The sequence below is a fragment of the Dryobates pubescens genome, chromosome 24 (assembly GCF_014839835.1).
Source record: "Dryobates pubescens isolate bDryPub1 chromosome 24, bDryPub1.pri, whole genome shotgun sequence".
Classification (NCBI taxonomy): domain Eukaryota; kingdom Metazoa; phylum Chordata; class Aves; order Piciformes; family Picidae; genus Dryobates; species Dryobates pubescens.
In genome coordinates, this window is record NC_071635.1 from 17,107,481 (window position 1) to 17,125,362 (window position 17,882).

Genomic DNA, 17,882 nt, shown 5'->3' on the forward strand with positions numbered 1-17,882 from the left:
ACCAACCCCCAGCTGGCTCCAACCTCCCTGCAGGGAGCTGCAGAGAGCAAGAAGGTCTCCCCTGAGCCTCCTCTGCAGGAGGGAAGGCTGCACTCAGGGGGGCAGCCAGAGGCTCCTTGTCCAGGTGCAGAGCAGTGAGCAGGGCTGGGGCTGGGACCAGAGCTGGCCAAGGGGCAGTGGGGTGCAGGCAGCCTCAGCAGCCTGCCAGGGACACCAGGCTGGAGGGAAGGATCCAGCCAGAGGGCTCTGGGCAGGCTGCAGAGCTGGCCCCAAGGCAACCTCCTGAAGCTCAAGCAGGCCAAGGGCAAGGTCCTGCAGCTGGCTGAGGGCAGTGCCAAGCACAGAGCCAGGCTGGGTGGGGAAGGGGCAGAGAGCAGTGCTGAGGATTAGGCCCTGGGGGTGCTGGGGGAGGAGCAGCTCCCCAGCAGGCAGCAAGGGCAGCTGGCAGCCCAGAAGCCAAGGCTGTGCTGGGCTGAGCCCCAGCAGTGTGGGCAGCAGGGGCAGGGAGGGGATTCTGCCCTCTGCTCTGCTCAGCCCTCCCCTGCAGGGCTGGGGCAGCTCTGGGCCCCCAGCACAAGGACCTGGAGCCATGTGGGCAGCAGGGCTGGGAGGGGATCCTGCCCTGTGCCCAGCACCGGGGGGGCCTCCCCACAGCACTGTCTGCAGCTCTGGGCCCTCCCTGGGGAAAGGATCTGGAGGGGCTGCAGCAGCTCCAGGGGACAGCAATGAGCCTGGGGAGGGGGTTGGAGAGGCTGAGGAGAAGCTGAGGGTGCTACAGGGTGCTGAGGAGAGGCTGAGGGTGCTGAGGAGAGGCTGAGGAGGGGCTGGGGGTGCTGAGGAGGGGCTGAGGGTGCTGAGGAGAGGCTGAGGGTGCTGAGGAGGGGCTGAGGAGGGGCTGGGGGTGCTGGGGGGTTGCTGAGGAGAGGCTGAGGGTGCTGAGGAGAGGCTGAGGAGAGGTTGAGGGTGCTGGGGGGGTGCTGAGGAGGGGCTGAGGGTGCTGGGAGGGTGCTGAGGAGAGGCTGAGGGTGCTGGGAGGGTGCTGAGGAGAGGCTGAGGGTGCTGAGGAGGGGCTGAGGGTGCTGGGGGGGTGCTGAGGAGGGGCTGAGGGTGCTGAGCAGGGCCTGAGGGTGCCGAGCAGGGCCTGAGGGTGCTGAGCAGGGCCTGAGGGTGCTGAGGGGGGCTGAGGGTGCCGAGCAGGGCCTGAGGGGGCTGAGCAGGGGCTGAGGGTGCCGAGCAGGGCCTGAGGGTGCCGAGCAGGGCCTGAGGGTGCCGAGCAGGGGCTGAGGGTGCCGAGCAGGGCCTGAGGGTGCTGAGCAGGGGCTGAGGGTGCTGAGCAGGGCCTGAGGGTGCTGAGCAGGGGCTGAGGGTGCTGAGCAGGGCCTGAGGGTGCTGAGCAGGGGCTGAGGGTGCTGAGCAGGGCCTGAGGGTGCCGAGCAGGGGCTGAGGGTGCTGAGCAGGGCCTGAGGGTGCCGAGCAGGGGCTGAGGGTGCCGAGCAGGGCCTGAGGGTGCTGAGCAGGGGCTGAGGGTGCCGAGCAGGGCCTGAGGGTGCCGAGCAGGGCCTGAGGGTGCTGAGCAGGGGCTGAGGGTGCTGAGCAGGGCCTGAGGGTGCCGAGCAGGGGCTGAGGGTGCTGAGCAGGGCCTGAGGGTGCTGAGGGGGGCTGAGGGTGCCGAGCAGGGCCTGAGGGTGCTGAGCAGGGCCTGAGGGTGCTGAGGGGGGCTGAGGGTGCCGAGCAGGGCCTGAGGGTGCTGAGCAGGGCCTGAGGGTGCTGAGCAGGGGCTGAGGGTGCTGAGGAGAGGCTGAGGGTGCCGAGCAGGGCCTGAGGGTGCCGAGCAGGGCCTGAGGGTGCCGAGCAGGGCCTGAGGGTGCTGAGCAGGGGCTGAGGGTGCTGAGGGGGGTGAGGGTGCTGAGCAGGGCCTGAGGGTGCTGAGGGGGGCTGAGGGTGCCGAGCAGGGGCTGAGGGTGCTGAGCAGGGCCTGAGGGTGCCGAGCAGGGCCTGAGGGTGCTGAGGGGGGCTGAGGGTGCCGAGCAGGGCCTGAGGGTGCTGAGCAGGGCCTGAGGGTGCCGAGCAGGGGCTGAGGGTGCTGAGCAGGGCCTGAGGGTGCTGAGCAGGGCCTGAGGGTGCTGAGCAGGGGCTGAGGGTGCTGAGGAGAGGCTGAGGGTGCCGAGCAGGGCCTGAGGGTGCCGAGCAGGGCCTGAGGGTGCCGAGCAGGGCCTGAGGCTGCCGAGCAGGGCCTGAGGGTGCCGAGCAGGGCCTGAGGGTGCTGAGGGGGCCTGAGGCTGCCGAGCAGGGGCTGAGGGTGCTGAGGGGGCCTGAGGGTGCTGAGCAGGGCCTGAGGGTGCCGAGCAGGGCCTGAGGGTGCCGAGCAGGGGCTGAGGGTGCCGAGCAGGGCCTGAGGGTGCCGAGCAGGGGCTGAGGGTGCCGAGCAGGGCCTGAGGGTGCCGAGCAGGGGCTGAGGGTGCTGAGGGGGCCTGAGGGTGCTGAGGGGGGCTGAGGGTGCTGAGCAGGGGCTGAGGGTGCTGAGCAGGGCCTGAGGGTGCTGAGCAGGGGCTGAGGGTGCCGAGCAGGGCCTGAGGGTGCCGAGCAGGGCCTGAGGGTGCCGAGCAGGGCCTGAGGGTGCCGAGCAGGGCCTGAGGCTGCCGAGCAGGGCCTGAGGGTGCTGAGCAGGGCCTGAGGGTGCTGAGCAGGGGCTGAGGGTGCTGAGCAGGGCCTGAGGGTGCCGAGCAGGGGCTGAGGGTGCTGAGCAGGGCCTGAGGGTGCCGAGCAGGGCCTGAGGGTGCTGAGCAGGGGCTGAGGGTGCTGAGCAGGGCCTGAGGGTGCCGAGCAGGGGCTGAGGGTGCCGAGCGGGCCTGAGGGTGCTGAGCAGGGCCTGAGGGTGCTGAGGGGGCCTGAGGGTGCCGGGCAGGGGCTGAGGGTGCCGAGCAGGGCCTGAGGGTGCTGAGCAGGGCCTGAGGGTGCCGAGCAGGGCCTGAGGGTGCCGAGCAGGGGCTGAGGGTGCTGAGCAGGGCCTGAGGGTGCTGAGCAGGGCCTGAGGGTGCTGAGGGGGCCTGAGGGTGCTGAGCAGGGCCTGAGGGTGCTGAGCAGGGCCTGAGGGTGCTGAGCAGGGCCTGAGGGTGCTGAGGGGGCCTGAGGGTGCTGAGCAGGGCCTGAGGGTGCCGGGCAGGGCCTGAGGGTGCCGAGCAGGGCCTGAGGGTGCCGAGCAGGGGCTGAGGGTGCCGAGCAGGGGCTGAGGGTGCTGAGCAGGGCCTGAGGGTGCTGAGCAGGGCCTGAGGGTGCCGAGCAGGGCCTGAGGGTGCTGAGCAGGGCCTGAGGGTGCTGAGGGGGCCTGAGGGTGCTGAGCAGGGCCTGAGGGTGCCGAGCAGGGGCTGAGGGTGCCGAGCAGGGCCTGAGGGTGCTGAGCAGGGCCTGAGGGTGCCGAGCAGGGCCTGAGGGTGCCGAGCAGGGCCTGAGGGTGCCGAGCAGGGCCTGAGGGTGCTGAGCAGGGCCTGAGGGTGCCGAGCAGGGCCTGAGGGTGCTGAGCAGGGCCTGAGGGTGCTGAGGGGGCCTGAGGGTGCTGAGCAGGGCCTGAGGGTGCTGAGCAGGGCCTGAGGGTGCCGGGCAGGGGCTGAGGGTGCCGAGCAGGGCCTGAGGGTGCCGAGCAGGGCCTGAGGCTGCCGAGGAGGGGCTGAGGGTGCCGAGCAGGGCCTGAGGGTGCTGAGCAGGGCCTGAGGGTGCTGAGCAGGTCCTGAGGGTGCCGAGCAGGGCCTGAGGGTGCTGAGCAGGGCCTGAGGGTGCTGAGGGGGCCTGAGGGTGCCGAGCAGGGCCTGAGGGTGCCGAGCAGGGGCTGAGGGTGCCGAGCAGGGCCTGAGGGTGCCGAGCAGGGCCTGAGGGTGCCGAGCAGGGCCTGAGGGTGCCGAGCAGGGCCTGAGGGTGCCGAGCAGGGCCTGAGGGTGCTGAGCAGGGCCTGAGGGTGCTGAGCAGGGCCTGAGGGTGCCGAGCAGGGGCTGAGGGTGCCGAGCAGGGGCTGAGGGTGCCGAGCAGGGCCTGAGGCTGCCGAGCAGGGCCTGAGGCTGCCGAGCAGGGCCTGAGGCTGCCGAGCAGGGCCTGAGGGTGCCGAGCAGGGCCTGAGGGTGCTGAGCAGGGGCTGAGGGTGCTGAGCAGGGGCTGAGGGTGCTGAGCAGGGGCTGAGGGTGCTGAGCAGGGCCTGAGGGTGCCGAGCAGGGCCTGAGGGTGCCGAGCAGGGGCTGAGGGTGCTGAGCAGGGGCTGAGGGTGCTGAGCAGGGGCTGAGGGTGCCGAGGGGTGCTGAGGGTGCTGAGCAGGGGCTGAGGGTGCTGAGGGGGGCTGAGGGTGCTGAGGAGAGGCTGAGGGTGCCGAGCAGGGGCTGAGGGTGCTGAGCAGGGCCTGAGGGTGCTGAGCAGGGCCTGAGGGTGCTGAGGGGGCCTGAGGGTGCTGAGCAGGGCCTGAGGGTGCTGAGCAGGGCCTGAGGGTGCTGAGCAGGGCCTGAGGGTGCTGAGGGGGCCTGAGGGTGCTGAGCAGGGCCTGAGGGTGCCGGGCAGGGGCTGAGGGTGCCGAGCAGGGCCTGAGGGTGCTGAGCAGGGGCTGAGGGTGCCGAGCAGGGGCTGAGGGTGCTGAGCAGGGCCTGAGGGTGCTGAGCAGGGCCTGAGGGTGCCGAGCAGGGCCTGAGGGTGCTGAGCAGGGCCTGAGGGTGCTGAGGGGGCCTGAGGGTGCTGAGCAGGGCCTGAGGGTGCCGAGCAGGGGCTGAGGGTGCCGAGCAGGGCCTGAGGGTGCTGAGCAGGGCCTGAGGGTGCCGAGCAGGGCCTGAGGGTGCCGAGCAGGGCCTGAGGGTGCCGAGCAGGGCCTGAGGGTGCTGAGCAGGGCCTGAGGGTGCCGAGCAGGGCCTGAGGGTGCTGAGCAGGGCCTGAGGGTGCTGAGGGGGCCTGAGGGTGCTGAGCAGGGCCTGAGGGTGCTGAGCAGGGCCTGAGGGTGCCGGGCAGGGGCTGAGGGTGCCGAGCAGGGCCTGAGGGTGCCGAGCAGGGCCTGAGGGTGCCGAGGAGGGGCTGAGGGTGCCGAGCAGGGCCTGAGGGTGCTGAGCAGGGCCTGAGGGTGCTGAGCAGGTCCTGAGGGTGCCGAGCAGGGCCTGAGGGTGCTGAGCAGGGCCTGAGGGTGCTGAGGGGGCCTGAGGGTGCCGAGCAGGGCCTGAGGGTGCCGAGCAGGGGCTGAGGGTGCCGAGCAGGGCCTGAGGGTGCTGAGCAGGGCCTGAGGGTGCCGAGCAGGGCCTGAGGGTGCCGAGCAGGGCCTGAGGGTGCCGAGCAGGGCCTGAGGGTGCTGAGCAGGGCCTGAGGGTGCTGAGCAGGGCCTGAGGGTGCCGAGCAGGGGCTGAGGGTGCCGAGCAGGGCCTGAGGGTGCCGAGCAGGGCCTGAGGGTGCCGAGCAGGGCCTGAGGCTGCCGAGCAGGGCCTGAGGGTGCCGAGCAGGGCCTGAGGGTGCTGAGCAGGGGCTGAGGGTGCTGAGCAGGGGCTGAGGGTGCTGAGCAGGGGCTGAGGGTGCTGAGCAGGGCCTGAGGGTGCCGAGCAGGGCCTGAGGGTGCCGAGCAGGGGCTGAGGGTGCTGAGCAGGGGCTGAGGGTGCTGAGCAGGGGCTGAGGGTGCCGAGGGGTGCTGAGGGTGCTGAGCAGGGGCTGAGGGTGCTGAGGGGGGCTGAGGGTGCTGAGGAGAGGCTGAGGGTGCCGAGCAGGGGCTGAGGGTGCTGAGCAGGGCCTGAGGGTGCTGAGGGGGCCTGAGGGTGCCGAGCAGGGCCTGAGGGTGCTGAGCAGGGCCTGAGGCTGCCCTGCCTGCAGGACCCCCTCCACGCTCGCCCTCCCCCAGGCATCATCGAGCGGCTGCAGCCCGCCGCGGGGCCGGCGCCGGGCCCGGCCGGCTTCCGGCTGTGCCACGTCTGCCACTTCTGCCGGCGGGGCCTGGAGGCCATCGTGCAGGATGAGGTCACCCAGAGCTTCTCCTCCCAGCAGCTGCTCTCCTGGAACCTCCTCACCAGGACCAACCTGCGCTTCCGCTACGTCAGCCTGCGGCTCAGCCTGCTCTGGGGGCTGGGGGTGCTGCTGCGCTACGGGCTGCTGCTGCCGCTGCGGTGAGGGACCCCTGAGACCCCCCCTGAACCCCCTGAGACCCCTGAGACCCCCCCTGAGGCTGCCTGAGCCCCCCCTGAGACCCCCCTGAGGCTGCCTGAGACCCCTGAGCCCCCTGAGACCCCCTGAGGCTGCCTGAGACCCCTGAGACCCCCTGAGACCCCCTGAGACCCCCCTGAGGCTGCCTGAGACCCCTGAGCCCCCTGAGAGCCCCCTGAGAGCCCCCTGAACCCCCTGAGACCCCTGAGCCCCCCCTGAGCCCCCCCTGAAGCCCCTGAGACCCCTGAGACCCCCCTGAGCCCCCTGAGGCTGCCTGAGACCCCTGAGACCCCTGAGCCCCCTGAGACCCCCTGAGACCCCTGAGCTCCCTGAGACCCCCTGAGCCCCCCCTGAGACCCCTGAGCCCCCTGAGCCCCCCCTGAGCTCCCTGAGACCCCCTGAGCCCCACCTGAGCCCCCTGAGACCCCTGAGCCCCCCCTGTGCCCCCTGAGACCCCCCTGTGCCCCCTGAGCCCCCCTGAGCCCCCTGAGACCCCCTGAGCCCCCCCTGAGCCCCCTGCTGCTGCCCCTGCAGTGAGGGACCCCCTGAGCCCCCCTGAGCCCCCCTGAACCCCCCTGAGCCCCCCTGAGACCCCCTGAGACTGCCTGAGACCCCCTGAGACCCCCTGAGACCCCTGAGCCCCCCCCTGAGGCTGCCTGAGCCCCCCTGAGCCCCCCCTGAGCCCCCCCTGAGCCCCCCCTGAGACCCCCTGAGGCTGCCTGAGACCCCTGAGCCCCCCCTGAGACCCCTGAGACCCCCTGAGACCCCTGAGCCCCCCCTGAGACCCCTGAGCCCCCTGAGACCCCTGAGACCCCCTGAGCCCTCCTGAGACCCCCCTGAGACCCCTGAGACCCCCCTGAGACCCCCCTGAGCCCCCTGAACCCCCTGAGACCCCCCTGAGCCCCCCCTGAGCCCCCTGAGCCCCCTGAGACCCCTGAGCCCCCTGAGCCCCCCCTGAGACCCCTGAGACCCCTGAGCCCCCCCTGAGACCCCTGAGCCCCCCCTGAGACCCCTGAGACCCCCTGAGACCCCCTGAGACCCCTGAGACCCCCTGAGACCCCCTGAGACCCCTGAGACCCCCTGAGCCCCCCCTGAGCCCCCTGAGCCCCCTGAGCCCCCCTGCTGCTGCCCCTGTGATGAGAGACCCCCTGAGGCCCCCTGAGCCCCCCTCTGAGCCCCCCCTGAGCCCCCCCTGAGCCCCCTTAGACCCCTGAGCCCCCCCTGAGACCCCTGAGACCCCTGAGCCCCCCCTGAGACCCCCTGAGACCCCTGAGACCCCTGAGACCCCTGAGACCCCCTGAGCCCCCCTGAGCCCCCTGAGCCCCCTGCGGTGAGGGACCCCCTGAGCCCCCTGAGGCTGCCTGAGCCCCCCTGAGCCCCCCCTGAGCCCCCTGAGCCCCCCTGACCCCCCCTGAGACCCCCTGAGGCTGCCTGAGCCCCCTGAGCCCCCTGAGACCCCCTGAGGCTGCCTGAGCCCCCCTGAGCCCCCCTGAGCCCCCTGAGACCCCCGCTGAGGCTGCCTGAGACCCCTGAGACCCTCTGAGACCCCCCTGAGGCTGCCTGAGCCCCCTGAGACCCCCCTGAGACCCCCCTGAACCCCCTGAGACCCCCTGAGACCCCTGAGACCCCCTGAGATCCCCTGAGGCTGCCTGAGCCCCCTGAGACCCCCTGAGACCCCCTGAGCCCCCTGAGACCCCCCTGAGACCCCCTGAGCCCCCTGAGACCCCCCTGACCCCCCTGAGACCCCCCTGAGACCCCCTGAGACCCCCTGAGACTGCCTGAGCGCCCCTGAGACCCCCTGAGACCCCTGAGACCCCCCTGAACCCCCTGAGACCCCCTGAGCCCCCTGAGACCCCCCTGAGACCCCCTGAGACCCCCTGAGGCTGCCTGAGACCCCCTGAGACCCCCTGAGCCCCCCTGAGGCTGCCTGAGACCCCTGAGACCCCTGAGACCCACTGAGGCTGCCTGAGGCTGCCTGAGCCCCCCCTGAGACCCCTGAGCCCCCCCCGAGCCCCCTGAGACCCCTGAGACCCCCCCTGAGCCCCCTGAGACCCTCCCTGAGGCTGCCTGAGACCCCTGAGACCCCCTGAGGCTGCCTGAGCCCCCCCTGAGCCCCCCCTGAGGCTGCCTGAGACCCCTGAGACCCCCTGAGACCCCCTGAGGCTGCCTGACCCCCCCTGAGCCCCCCTGAGACCCCTGAGGCTGCCTGAGCCCCCCTGAGACCCCCCTGAGCCCCCTGAGACCCCTGAGCCCCCCCTGAGACCTCCCTGAGCCCCCTGAGCCCCCCCTGAGCCCCCTGAGCCCCCTGAGACCCCTGAGCCCCCCCTGAGACCCCTGAGCCCCCCCTGAGACCCCTGAGACCCCCCTGAACCCCCTGAGCCCCCTGAGACCCCCTGAGCCCCCTGCTGCTGCCCCTGCAGTGAGGAACCCCCTGAGCCCCCCCTGAGCCCCCCCTGAGCCCCCCCTGAGCCCCCCTGACCCCCCTGACCCCCCCACTGCCCCAGCCCCTGCAGCCTGGCCTCACAGCAGAGCTGCTGCAGCCCTGGCAGCATCTCTGCAGTCAGCAGCAGAGAATCCCAGCAGGGCTTGGGCTGGAAGGGAGCTCAGAGCTCAGCCAGCCCCAGCCCCCTGCCATGGGCAGGGACAGCTCCCCCCAGCCCCAGCCTGCTCAGGGCCTCATCCAGCCTGGCCCTGAGCACCCCCAGGCAGGAGGCAGCCACAGCCTCCCTGGGCAGCCTGTGCCAGAGTCTCCCCAGCCTCACTGCCAACCATTTCTTCCTCCTCTCCACTCTCAGTCTCTCCTCTCCCAGCTCCAAGCCATTGTTCCTCAGCCTGGCACTGCCAGCCCTTGCCCAGAGTCCCTCCCCAGCTCTCCTGGAGCCCTTCAGGTGCTGCAGGGTTGCTCTGAGGCCTCCCTGCAGCCTTCTCCTCCCCAGGCTGCACAGCCCCAGCTCTCCCAGCCTGCCCCCACAGGGAGGCTCTGCAGCCTCTGCTCATCTCTGTGGCCTCCCCTGGAGCCCCTCCACAGGCAGATGTAGGCTGGGCCATGTCCCTGGCACTGCTGCTGGGCTGTCTGCACCTTGGGGCAGTGTGTGGGGGAGCAGTGGGTGCCAGGCAGCTGGGCAGAGGCTGCTTCCTGGGGTCCCTGGCAGCCCAGGGGCAGAGTGAGCTCAGCTGAGCCCAGTGGCTTCCCTTGCACTGCTCTGTGGCCTCCCTGCAGCTTTACCCTGGCTTGCATTGGCATCACCTCCATGGTCGTGGGCACAGTGCTGGTGGGACAGCTGCCCAGCAGCAGGTGGGTCCTGCCTGGGGGCTCAGCTTGCCAGGGGGCAGCTCTGCAGCAGCTCAGGGGGTGCCAGCCTGGCACCTGAGGGGGGGCCTGCTGCTGGGCTCCTCTGGCTGCTGGGAGGGACTCAGGGGGAGCACTGGGGGGGGACAGCAGTGCTGGGGCACAAGGGAGCTGCTGGGGAGGTGGCAGCCTTGGAGCCACTGAACTGTTGGGGTTGGAAGAGACCTCTGAGCTCACCCAGTCCAACCCCAACCCAACCCCACCATGGCCCCAGGAGCCAGGGCCACAGCTTGCTGCAGCACCCCCAGGGATGGGCATCCAACCCCCTCCCTGGGCAGCCTGGGCCAGGCTTGCAGAACCCTTGCAGGGAAGAAGTTTCTTCTCCTCTCCACCCTGAGCCTCCCCTGGGGCAGCCTGAGGCCATTGCCTCTCCTCCTGGCCCTTGTTCCTGGGGAGCAGAGCCCAACCCCCCCTGGCTGCAGCCTCCTCTCAGGGAGCTGCAGAGAGCAAGGAGGTCTCCCTCAGCCTCCTCTGCTCCACACTCCCCACCCCCAGCTCCCTCAGCTGCTCCTCCCCAGCCCTCTTCCCCAGACCCTTCCCCACCTTTCCTGCCCTTCCCTGGCCCTGCTCCAGCTCCTCAAGCTCCTTCTGGCAGCCAGGAGCCCAAAGCTGAGCCCAGCCCTCAAGCTGTGGCCTCCCCAGTGCTGAGCCCAGGGGCACAATCCCTGCCCTGCTCCTGCTGGGTCACTTCCCTGCCCCAGGCCCTGCCTAGGTGAGGCCAAGGCCGTGCCAAGGCCGTGCCAAGGCTGTGCCAAGGCTGTGCCAAGGCTGTGCCAAGGCTGTGCCAAGGCTTGGCTGGGCTGCAGAGAGTGCCGGAGCAGGGAACGTTCCTCCCTTCTGCAGGGAGAGCCTTGGGTGGTGTGGAGTGGGCTGGGCAGCATTGCTGGGGTGCCCAGGGGGTGCCCAGCTGCTGCCCAGCTGCCTGTGTGTGCCCAGGGTGAAGAGCTACCTGAGTGAGGTGGTGCACCTCACCTCCTGCCGCATCCTGGTCCGGGCTGTCTCGGGCAGCGTTCGCTACCACAACAGGTGAGGGGCAGGGAGCCAGGGGGCACGCAGGGCACAGGGCTCAGCAGGGCCCAGCTGGGATCAGCCAGCCCAGCCTGCCCCCAGCACCAGCTGAGCAACTCCAAGGGCCTCAGCCAGGCTCTTCCTGAACACCTCCAGGGCTGGGGACTCCACCACCTCCCTGGGCAGCTCATCCCAGTGGCCAATTCCTCTGGCTGGGAAGAACTTTCTCCTCCCCTACAGCCTCAGCCTCCCCTGGCACAGCTTGAGACTGTGTCCTCTTGTTCTGCTGCTGGGGGCCTGGCAGAAGAGACCAACCCCCAGCTGGCTCCAACCTCCCTGCAGGGAGTTGGAGAGAGCAAGAAGGTCTCCCCTGAGCCTCCTCTTCTGCAGGCTGAGCAACCCCAGCTCCCTCAGCCTCTCCTCACAGGGCTGTGCCCCAGACCCCTCCCCAGCCCTGTGCCCCAGACCCCTCCCCAGCTTTGTTGCCCTTCTCTGGACACCTTCCAGCAGCTCAACCTCTTTCCTACCCTCAGGAGCCCAGAGCTGGGCACAGGACTCAAGCTGTGGCCTCAGCAGTGCTGAGCACAGGGCAGGATGAGCTCCCTGCTCTTTCCTACCCTGAGGGGCCCAGCACTGGACCCAGCACTGCTGTCCCCCACCCCTGCCTGGCCCTGAGCTCAGGCTGGCACTGCTGCATTCCCTGGCTTCCCCTGCCAGCCCTTCCTGGGGGTGGGCATCACAGTGGGCAGCTTCCAGCGAGCCAGGAGGGGTGGTGAGGGATGGGGAGCAGGCTGGGCTGCAGCTGCTGGCCCTGGGACAGGCTGGTGTGAGCAGCAGCAGGTTGTGAGCTGCAGCAGGGTGTGAGCTGCAGCAGGGTGTGAGCAGCAGCAGGGTGTGAGCTGCAGCAGGGTGTGAGCAGCAGCAGGGTGTGAGCAGCAGCAGGATGGTGTGAGCAGCAGCAGGCTGTGAGCAGCAGCAGGCTGTGAGCAGCAGCAGGTTGTGAGCAGCAGCAGGGTGTGAGCAGCAGCAGGGTGTGAGCTGCAGCAGGGTGTGAGCAGCAGCAGGGTGTGAGCTGCAGCAGGGTGTGAGCAGCAGCAGGGTGTGAGCTGCAGCAGCGTGTGAGCAGCAGCAGGGTGTGAGCTGCAGCAGGGTGTGAGCTGCAGGCTGGTGTGAGCTGCAGGCTGGTGTGAGCAGCAGCATGGTGTGAGCAGCAGGATGGTGTGAGCTGCAGCAGGGTGTGAGCAGCAGCATGGTGTGAGCAGCTGCATGGTGTGAGCAGCAGGATGGTGTGAGCTGCAGCAGGGTGTGAGCAGCAGCAGGGTGTGAGCAGCAGCAGGGTGTGAGCTGCAGCAGGGTGTGAGCTGCAGCAGGGTGTGAGCAGCAGCAGGGTGTGAGCAGCAGGATGGTGTGAGTAGCAGGATGGTGTGAGCTGCAGCAGGGTGTGAGCAGCAGCATGGTGTGAGCAGCAGCAGGGTGTGAGCTGCAGGATGGTGTGAGCAGCAGCAGGGTGTGAGCAGCAGCAGGGTGTGAGCTGCAGCAGGGTGTGAGCAGCAGCAGGATGGTGTGAGCTGCAGCAGGGTGTGAGCTGCAGCAGGGTGTGAGCTGCAGCAGGGTGTGAGCAGCTGTATGGTGTGAGCAGCAGGATGGTGTGAGCTGCAGCAGGGTGTGAGCAGCAGGAGGGTGTGAGCAGCAGCAGGGTGTGAGCTGCAGCAGGGTGTGAGCAGCAGCATGGTGTGAGCAGCAGCATGGTGTGAGCTGCAGCAGGGTGTGAGCTGCAGCAGGGTGTGAGCAGCAGCATGGTGTGAGCAGCAGCAGGGTGTGAGCTGCAGGATGGTGTGAGCAGCAGGAGGGTGTGAGCTGCAGCAGGGTGTGAGCAGCAGCAGGATGGTGTGAGCTGCAGCAGGGTGTGAGCAGCAGGATGGTGTGAGCTGCAGCAGGGTGTGAGCTGCAGCAGGGTGTGAGCAGCAGGATGGTGTGAGCTGCAGCAGGGTGTGAGCAGCAGCAGGGTGTGAGCAGCAGCAGGGTGTGAGCAGCAGCAGGGTGTGAGCAGCAGGATGGTGTGAGCTGCAGCAGGGTGTGAGCAGCAGCAGGGTGTGAGCAGCAGCAGGGTGTGAGCTGCAGGATGGTGTGAGCAGCTGCATGGTGTGAGCAGCAGGATGGTGTGAGCAGCTGCATGGTGTGAGCAGCAGGATGGTGTGAGCTGCAGCAGGGTGTGAGCAGCAGCAGGGTGTGAGCAGCAGCAGGGTGTGAGCTGCAGGATGGTGTGAGCTGCAGGATGGTGTGAGCTGCAGCAGGGTGTGAGCTGCAGCAGGGTGTGAGCAGCAGGATGGTGTGAGCTGCAGGATGGTGTGAGCTGCAGCAGGGTGTGAGCAGCTGCAGGGTGTGAGCTGCAGCAGGGTGTGAGCAGCTGCAGGGTGTGAGCTGCAGTAGGGTGTGAGCAGCTGCAGGGTGTGAGCAGCTGCATGGTGTGAGCAGCTGCATGGTGTGAGCAGCAGGATGGTGTGAGCAGCTGCATGGTGTGAGCAGCAGGATGGTGTGAGCAGCTGCATGGTGTGAGCAGCAGGGTGTGAGCAGCAGCAGGATGGTGTGAGCAGCAGGATGGTGTGAGCAGCTGCAGGGTGTGAGCAGCTGCATGGTGTGAGCAGCAGGATGGTGTGAGCAGCTGCATGGTGTGAGCAGCTGCATGGTGTGAGCAGCAGGGTGTGAGCAGCAGCAGGGTGTGAGCAGCAGCAGGGTGTGAGCTGCAGCAGGGTGTGAGCAGCAGCAGGGTGTGAGCAGCTGCATGGTGTGAGCAGCAGCAGGGTGTGAGCAGCAGGAGGGTGTGAGCTGCAGCAGGGTGTGAGCTGCAGCAGGGTGTGAGCAGCAGCAGGGTGTGAGCTGCAGCAGGGTGTGAGCTGCAGCATGGTGTGAGCAGCTGCATGGTGTGAGCTGCAGCAGGGTGTGAGCTGCAGCAGGGTGTGAGCAGCAGGATGGTGTGAGCTGCAGCAGGGTGTGAGCAGCAGCAGGGTGTGAGCTGCAGCAGGGTGTGAGCAGCAGGATGGTGTGAGCTGCAGCAGGGTGTGAGCAGCAGCAGGGTGTGAGCTGCAGCAGGGTGTGAGCTGCAGCAGGGTGTGAGCAGCAGGGTGTGAGCTGCTGCAGGGTGTGAGCTGCAGCATGGTGTGAGCAGCTGCATGGTGTGAGCTGCAGCAGGGTGTGAGCAGCAGCAGGGTGTGAGCTGCAGCAGGGTGTGAGCAGCAGCAGGGTGTGAGCTGCAGGAGGGTGTGAGCTGCAGCAGGGTGTGAGCTGCAGGATGGTGTGAGCTGCAGCAGGGTGTGAGCAGCAGCAGGGTGTGAGCTACAGGAGGGTGTGAGCTGCAGCAGGGTGTGAGCAGCAGGATGGTGTGAGCTGCAGCAGGGTGTGAGCAGCAGCAGGGTGTGAGCTGCAGCAGGGTGTGAGCTGCAGCAGGCTGTGAGCAGCAGGAGGGTGTGAGCAGCAGCAGGCTGTGAGCTGCAGCAGGGTGTGAGCTGCAGCAGGGTGTGAGCAGCAGCATGGTGTGAGCTGCAGGATGGTGTGAGCTGCAGGATGGTGTGAGCTGCAGCAGGGTGTGAGCAGCAGCAGGGTGTGAGCTGCAGGATGGTGTGAGCTGCAGCAGGCTGTGAGCAGCAGCAGGGTGTGAGCTGCAGCAGGGTGTGAGCAGCAGCAGGGTGTGAGCTGCAGCAGGGTGTGAGCAGCAGCAGGCTGTGAGCAGCAGCAGGGTGTGAGCTGCAGCAGGGTGTGAGCAGCAGCAGGGTGTGAGCAGCTGCAGGGTGTGAGCTGCAGCAGGGTGTGAGCAGCAGCAGGGTGTGAGCTGCAGCAGGGTGTGACTTGCAGCAGGGTGTGACCTGCAGCAGGGTGTGAGCAGCAGCAGGGTGTGAGCAGCAGCAGGGTGTGAGCTGCAGCAGGGTTTGAGCTGCAGGATGGTGTGAGCAGCAGCAGGGTGTGAGCAGCTGCATGGTGTGAGCAGCTGCATGGTGTGAGCAGCAGCATGGTGTGAGCTGCAGCATGGTGTGAGCAGCAGGATGGTGTGAGCAGCAGCAGGGTGTGAGCAGCAGCATGGTGTGAGCAGCAGGATGGTGTGAGCAGCAGCATGGTGTGAGCTGCAGCATGGTGTGAGCAGCAGGATGGTGTGAGCAGCAGCAGGGTGTGAGCAGCAGCAGGGTGTGAGCTGCAGCACGGTGTGAGCAGCAGCAGGGTGTGAGCTGCAGCAGGGTGTGAGCAGCTACATGGTGTGAGCAGCAGCATGGTGTGAGCTGCAGCATGGTGTGAGCAGCAGGATGGTGTGAGCTGCAGCACGGTGTGAGCTGCAGCACGGTGTGAGCTGCAGCATGGTGTGAGCAGCTGCATGGTGTGAGCTGCAGCATGGTGTGAGCTGCAGGATGGTGTGAGCTGCAGCACGGTGTGAGCTGCAGCATGGTGTGAGCAGCTGCATGGTGTGAGCAGCTGCATGGTGTGAGCAGCAGCAGGGTGTGAGCAGCAGCAGGGTGTGAGCAGCAGCAGGGTGTGAGCTGCTGCAGGGTGTGAGCAGCAGGATGTTGTGAGCTGCAGCAGGGTGTGAGCTGCAGCAGGGTGTGAGCTGCAGCAGGGTGTGAGCTGCAGCATGGTGTGAGCAGCAGCAGGGTGTGAGCTGCATCAGGGTGTGAGCTGCATCAGGGTGTGAGCAGCAGGATGGTGTGAGCTGCAGCAGGGTGTGAGCTGCAGCAGGGTTTGAGCAGCTGCATGGTGTGAGCTGCAGCAGGGTGTGAGCTGCAGCATGGTGTGAGCTGCAGCAGGGTTTGAGCAGCAGGATGGTGTGAGCTGCAGCAGCGTGTGAGCAGCAGGATGGTGTGAGCAGCAGGATGGTGTGAGCTGCAGCAGGGTGTGAGCTGCAGCATGGTGTGAGCAGCAGGATGGTGTGAGCTGCAGCAGGGTGTGAGCTGCAGCAGGGTGTGAGCAGCAGGATGGTGTGAGCTGCAGCAGGGTGTGAGCTGCAGCAGGGTGTGAGCTGCAGCAGGGTTTGAGCAGCTGCATGGTGTGAGCTGCAGCAGGGTGTGAGCTGCAGCATGGTGTGAGCTGCAGCAGGGTTTGAGCAGCAGGATGGTGTGAGCTGCAGCAGCGTGTGAGCAGCAGGATGGTGTGAGCAGCAGGATGGTGTGAGCTGCAGCAGGGTGTGAGCTGCAGCAGGGTGTGAGCTGCAGCATGGTGTGAGCAGCAGGATGGTGTGAGCTGCAGCAGGGTGTGAGCTGCAGCAGGGTGTGACCTGCAGCAGGGTGTGAGCAGCAGGAGGGTGTGAGCAGCAGCAGGGTGTGAGCAGCAGCAGGGTGTGAGCAGCAGGAGGGTGTGAGCAGCAGCAGGGTGTGAGCTGCAGCAGGGTGTGAGCAGCAGGAGGGTGTGAGCAGCAGCAGGGTGTGAGCAGCAGCAGGGTGTGAGCAGCAGGAGGGTGTGAGCAGCAGCAGGGTGTGAGCAGCAGCAGGGTGTGAGCAGCTGCATGGTGTGAGCAGCAGCAGGGTGTGAGCAGCTGCATGGTGTGAGCAGCTGCATGGTGTGAGCAGCAGCAGGGCGTGAGCAGCAGCAGGGTGTGAGCTGCAGCAGGGTGTGAGCTGCAGCAGGGTGTGAGCAGCAGGATGGTGTGAGCTGCAGCAGGGTGTGAGCTGCAGCAGGGTGTGAGCTGCAGCAGGGTGTGAGCAGCTGCATGGTGTGAGCTGCAGCAGGGTGTGAGCAGCAGCAGGGTGTGAGCTGCAGCAGGGTGTGAGCTGCAGCATGGTGTGAGCAGCTGCATGGTGTGAGCTGCAGCAGGCTGTGAGCTGCAGCAGGGTGTGAGCTGCAGCAGGGTGTGAGCTCAGGCTGTCCTTGCAGGGAGAACAGGCCTCAGAGGGGAGGGATCTGCGTGGCCAACCACACCTCGCCCATCGACGCCATCATCCTCACCAACGACGGCTGCTACGCCATGGTAGGAGCCAGGGCAGGGCCTGGGGGCTGCTGCTGCTGCTGCTGCAGCCCAGGGTGCAGCCCTCACAGTGCACAACCTGAGGTCACAGCATGGCTTCACCCAGGGAGCACAGCCCTGCAGCCCCCACAGCTCCCCACAGCTGCATGCAGGCCCCCAGGGCAGCCAGCCCCTGCTGCAGCAGCTGCCAGAGCTCAGCCCTGCAGCCCCCACAGCTGCCACCTGCATGCAGGGCCCCAGGGCAGCCAGCCCCTGCTGCAGCAGCTGCCAGAGTTCAGCCCTACAGCCCCCACAGCTCCCCATAGCTGCCAGCCCCTGCTGCAGCAGCTGCCAGAGCTCAGCCCTGCAGCCCCCACAGCTGCCACCTGCATGCAGGGCCCTAGGGCAGCCACCCCTGCTGCAGCAGCTGCCATAGCTCAGCCCTGCAGCCCCCACAGCTGCCCACAGCTGCATGCAGGTCCCCAGGGCGGCCAGCCCCTGCTGCAGCAGCTGCCAGAGTTCAGCCCTACAGCCCCCACAGCTCCCCATAGCTGCCAGCCCCTGCTGCAGCAGCTGCCAGAGCTCAGCCCTGCAGCCCCCACAGCTGCCACCTGCATGCAGGGCCCCAGGGCAGCCACCCCTGCTGCAGCAGCTGCCAGAGCTCAGCCCTGCAGCCCCCACAGCTGCCACCTGCATGCAGGGCCCCAGGGCAGCCAGCCCCTGCTGCAGCAGCTGCCAGAGCTCAGCCCTGCAGCCCCCACAGCTGCATGCAGGGCCCCAGGGCAGTCACCCCTGCTGCAGCAGCTGCCAGAGCTCAGCCCTGCAGCCCCCACAGCTGCCCTGCTCCCCCCAGCTCCTGCAGGGAAGGGCAGTTGGCCCTCCCTGCACTGAGAGCCTCTGCAGCAGGGGAAGGCTTGCAGTGGAGCTTCAAACACAGCAGCAGGGAGCACAGAGGAGACCTTCAGGCCCCCCTGGGCTGTGTCCCCACCCAGCCCAGCAGTGGGACACAGCCTGCAGAGGGTCACAGAATGGTTGGGCTTGGAAGGGACCTCCCAGAGCCAGCCCCCTGCCATGGGCAGGGACAGCTGCCCCCAGCCCCAGCCTGCTCAGGGCCTCATCCAGCCTGGCCTTGGGGCACCTCCAGGCTTGGAGCCTCCCCAGCCTCTCTGGGCAGCCTGTGCCAGAGCCTCCCCACCCTCCTGGGCAGGAATTGCTTCCTCAGGTCTCATCCCAGTCCAGCTTTTACAAGTCTGAAGCCCCCAGCCCTGGTCCTGGCACCCCCAGCCCTTGTCCAGAGTCCCTCCCCAGCTCTCCTGGAGCCCTTCAGGTGCTGTAAGGTTGCTCTGAGGTCTCCCTGCAGCCTTCTCCTCTCCAGGCTGCACAGCCCCAGCTCTCCCAGCCTGGCCCCACGGCAGAGGCTCTGCAGCCTCTGAGCATCTCTGTGGCCTCCTCTGGAGCCTCTCC

The 17,882-nt window shown here is 68.3% G+C and overlaps 1 protein-coding gene across 1 annotated transcript in view; it reads left to right on the forward strand.

Annotated features, from left to right (window-relative positions):
* LOC128898472 (glycerol-3-phosphate acyltransferase 3-like) overlaps positions 1-17,882 on the forward strand; it is a 48,778-nt gene that overhangs the window by 16,236 nt on the left and 14,660 nt on the right. Inside the window, exons 3-6 of the mRNA XM_054172528.1 lie at positions 5,843-6,104; positions 9,362-9,436; positions 10,427-10,516; positions 16,349-16,442. Coding sequence (XP_054028503.1) covers positions 5,843-6,104; positions 9,362-9,436; positions 10,427-10,516; positions 16,349-16,442 — 521 coding nt within the window. The remainder of the gene's footprint in view (positions 1-5,842; positions 6,105-9,361; positions 9,437-10,426; positions 10,517-16,348; positions 16,443-17,882) is intronic.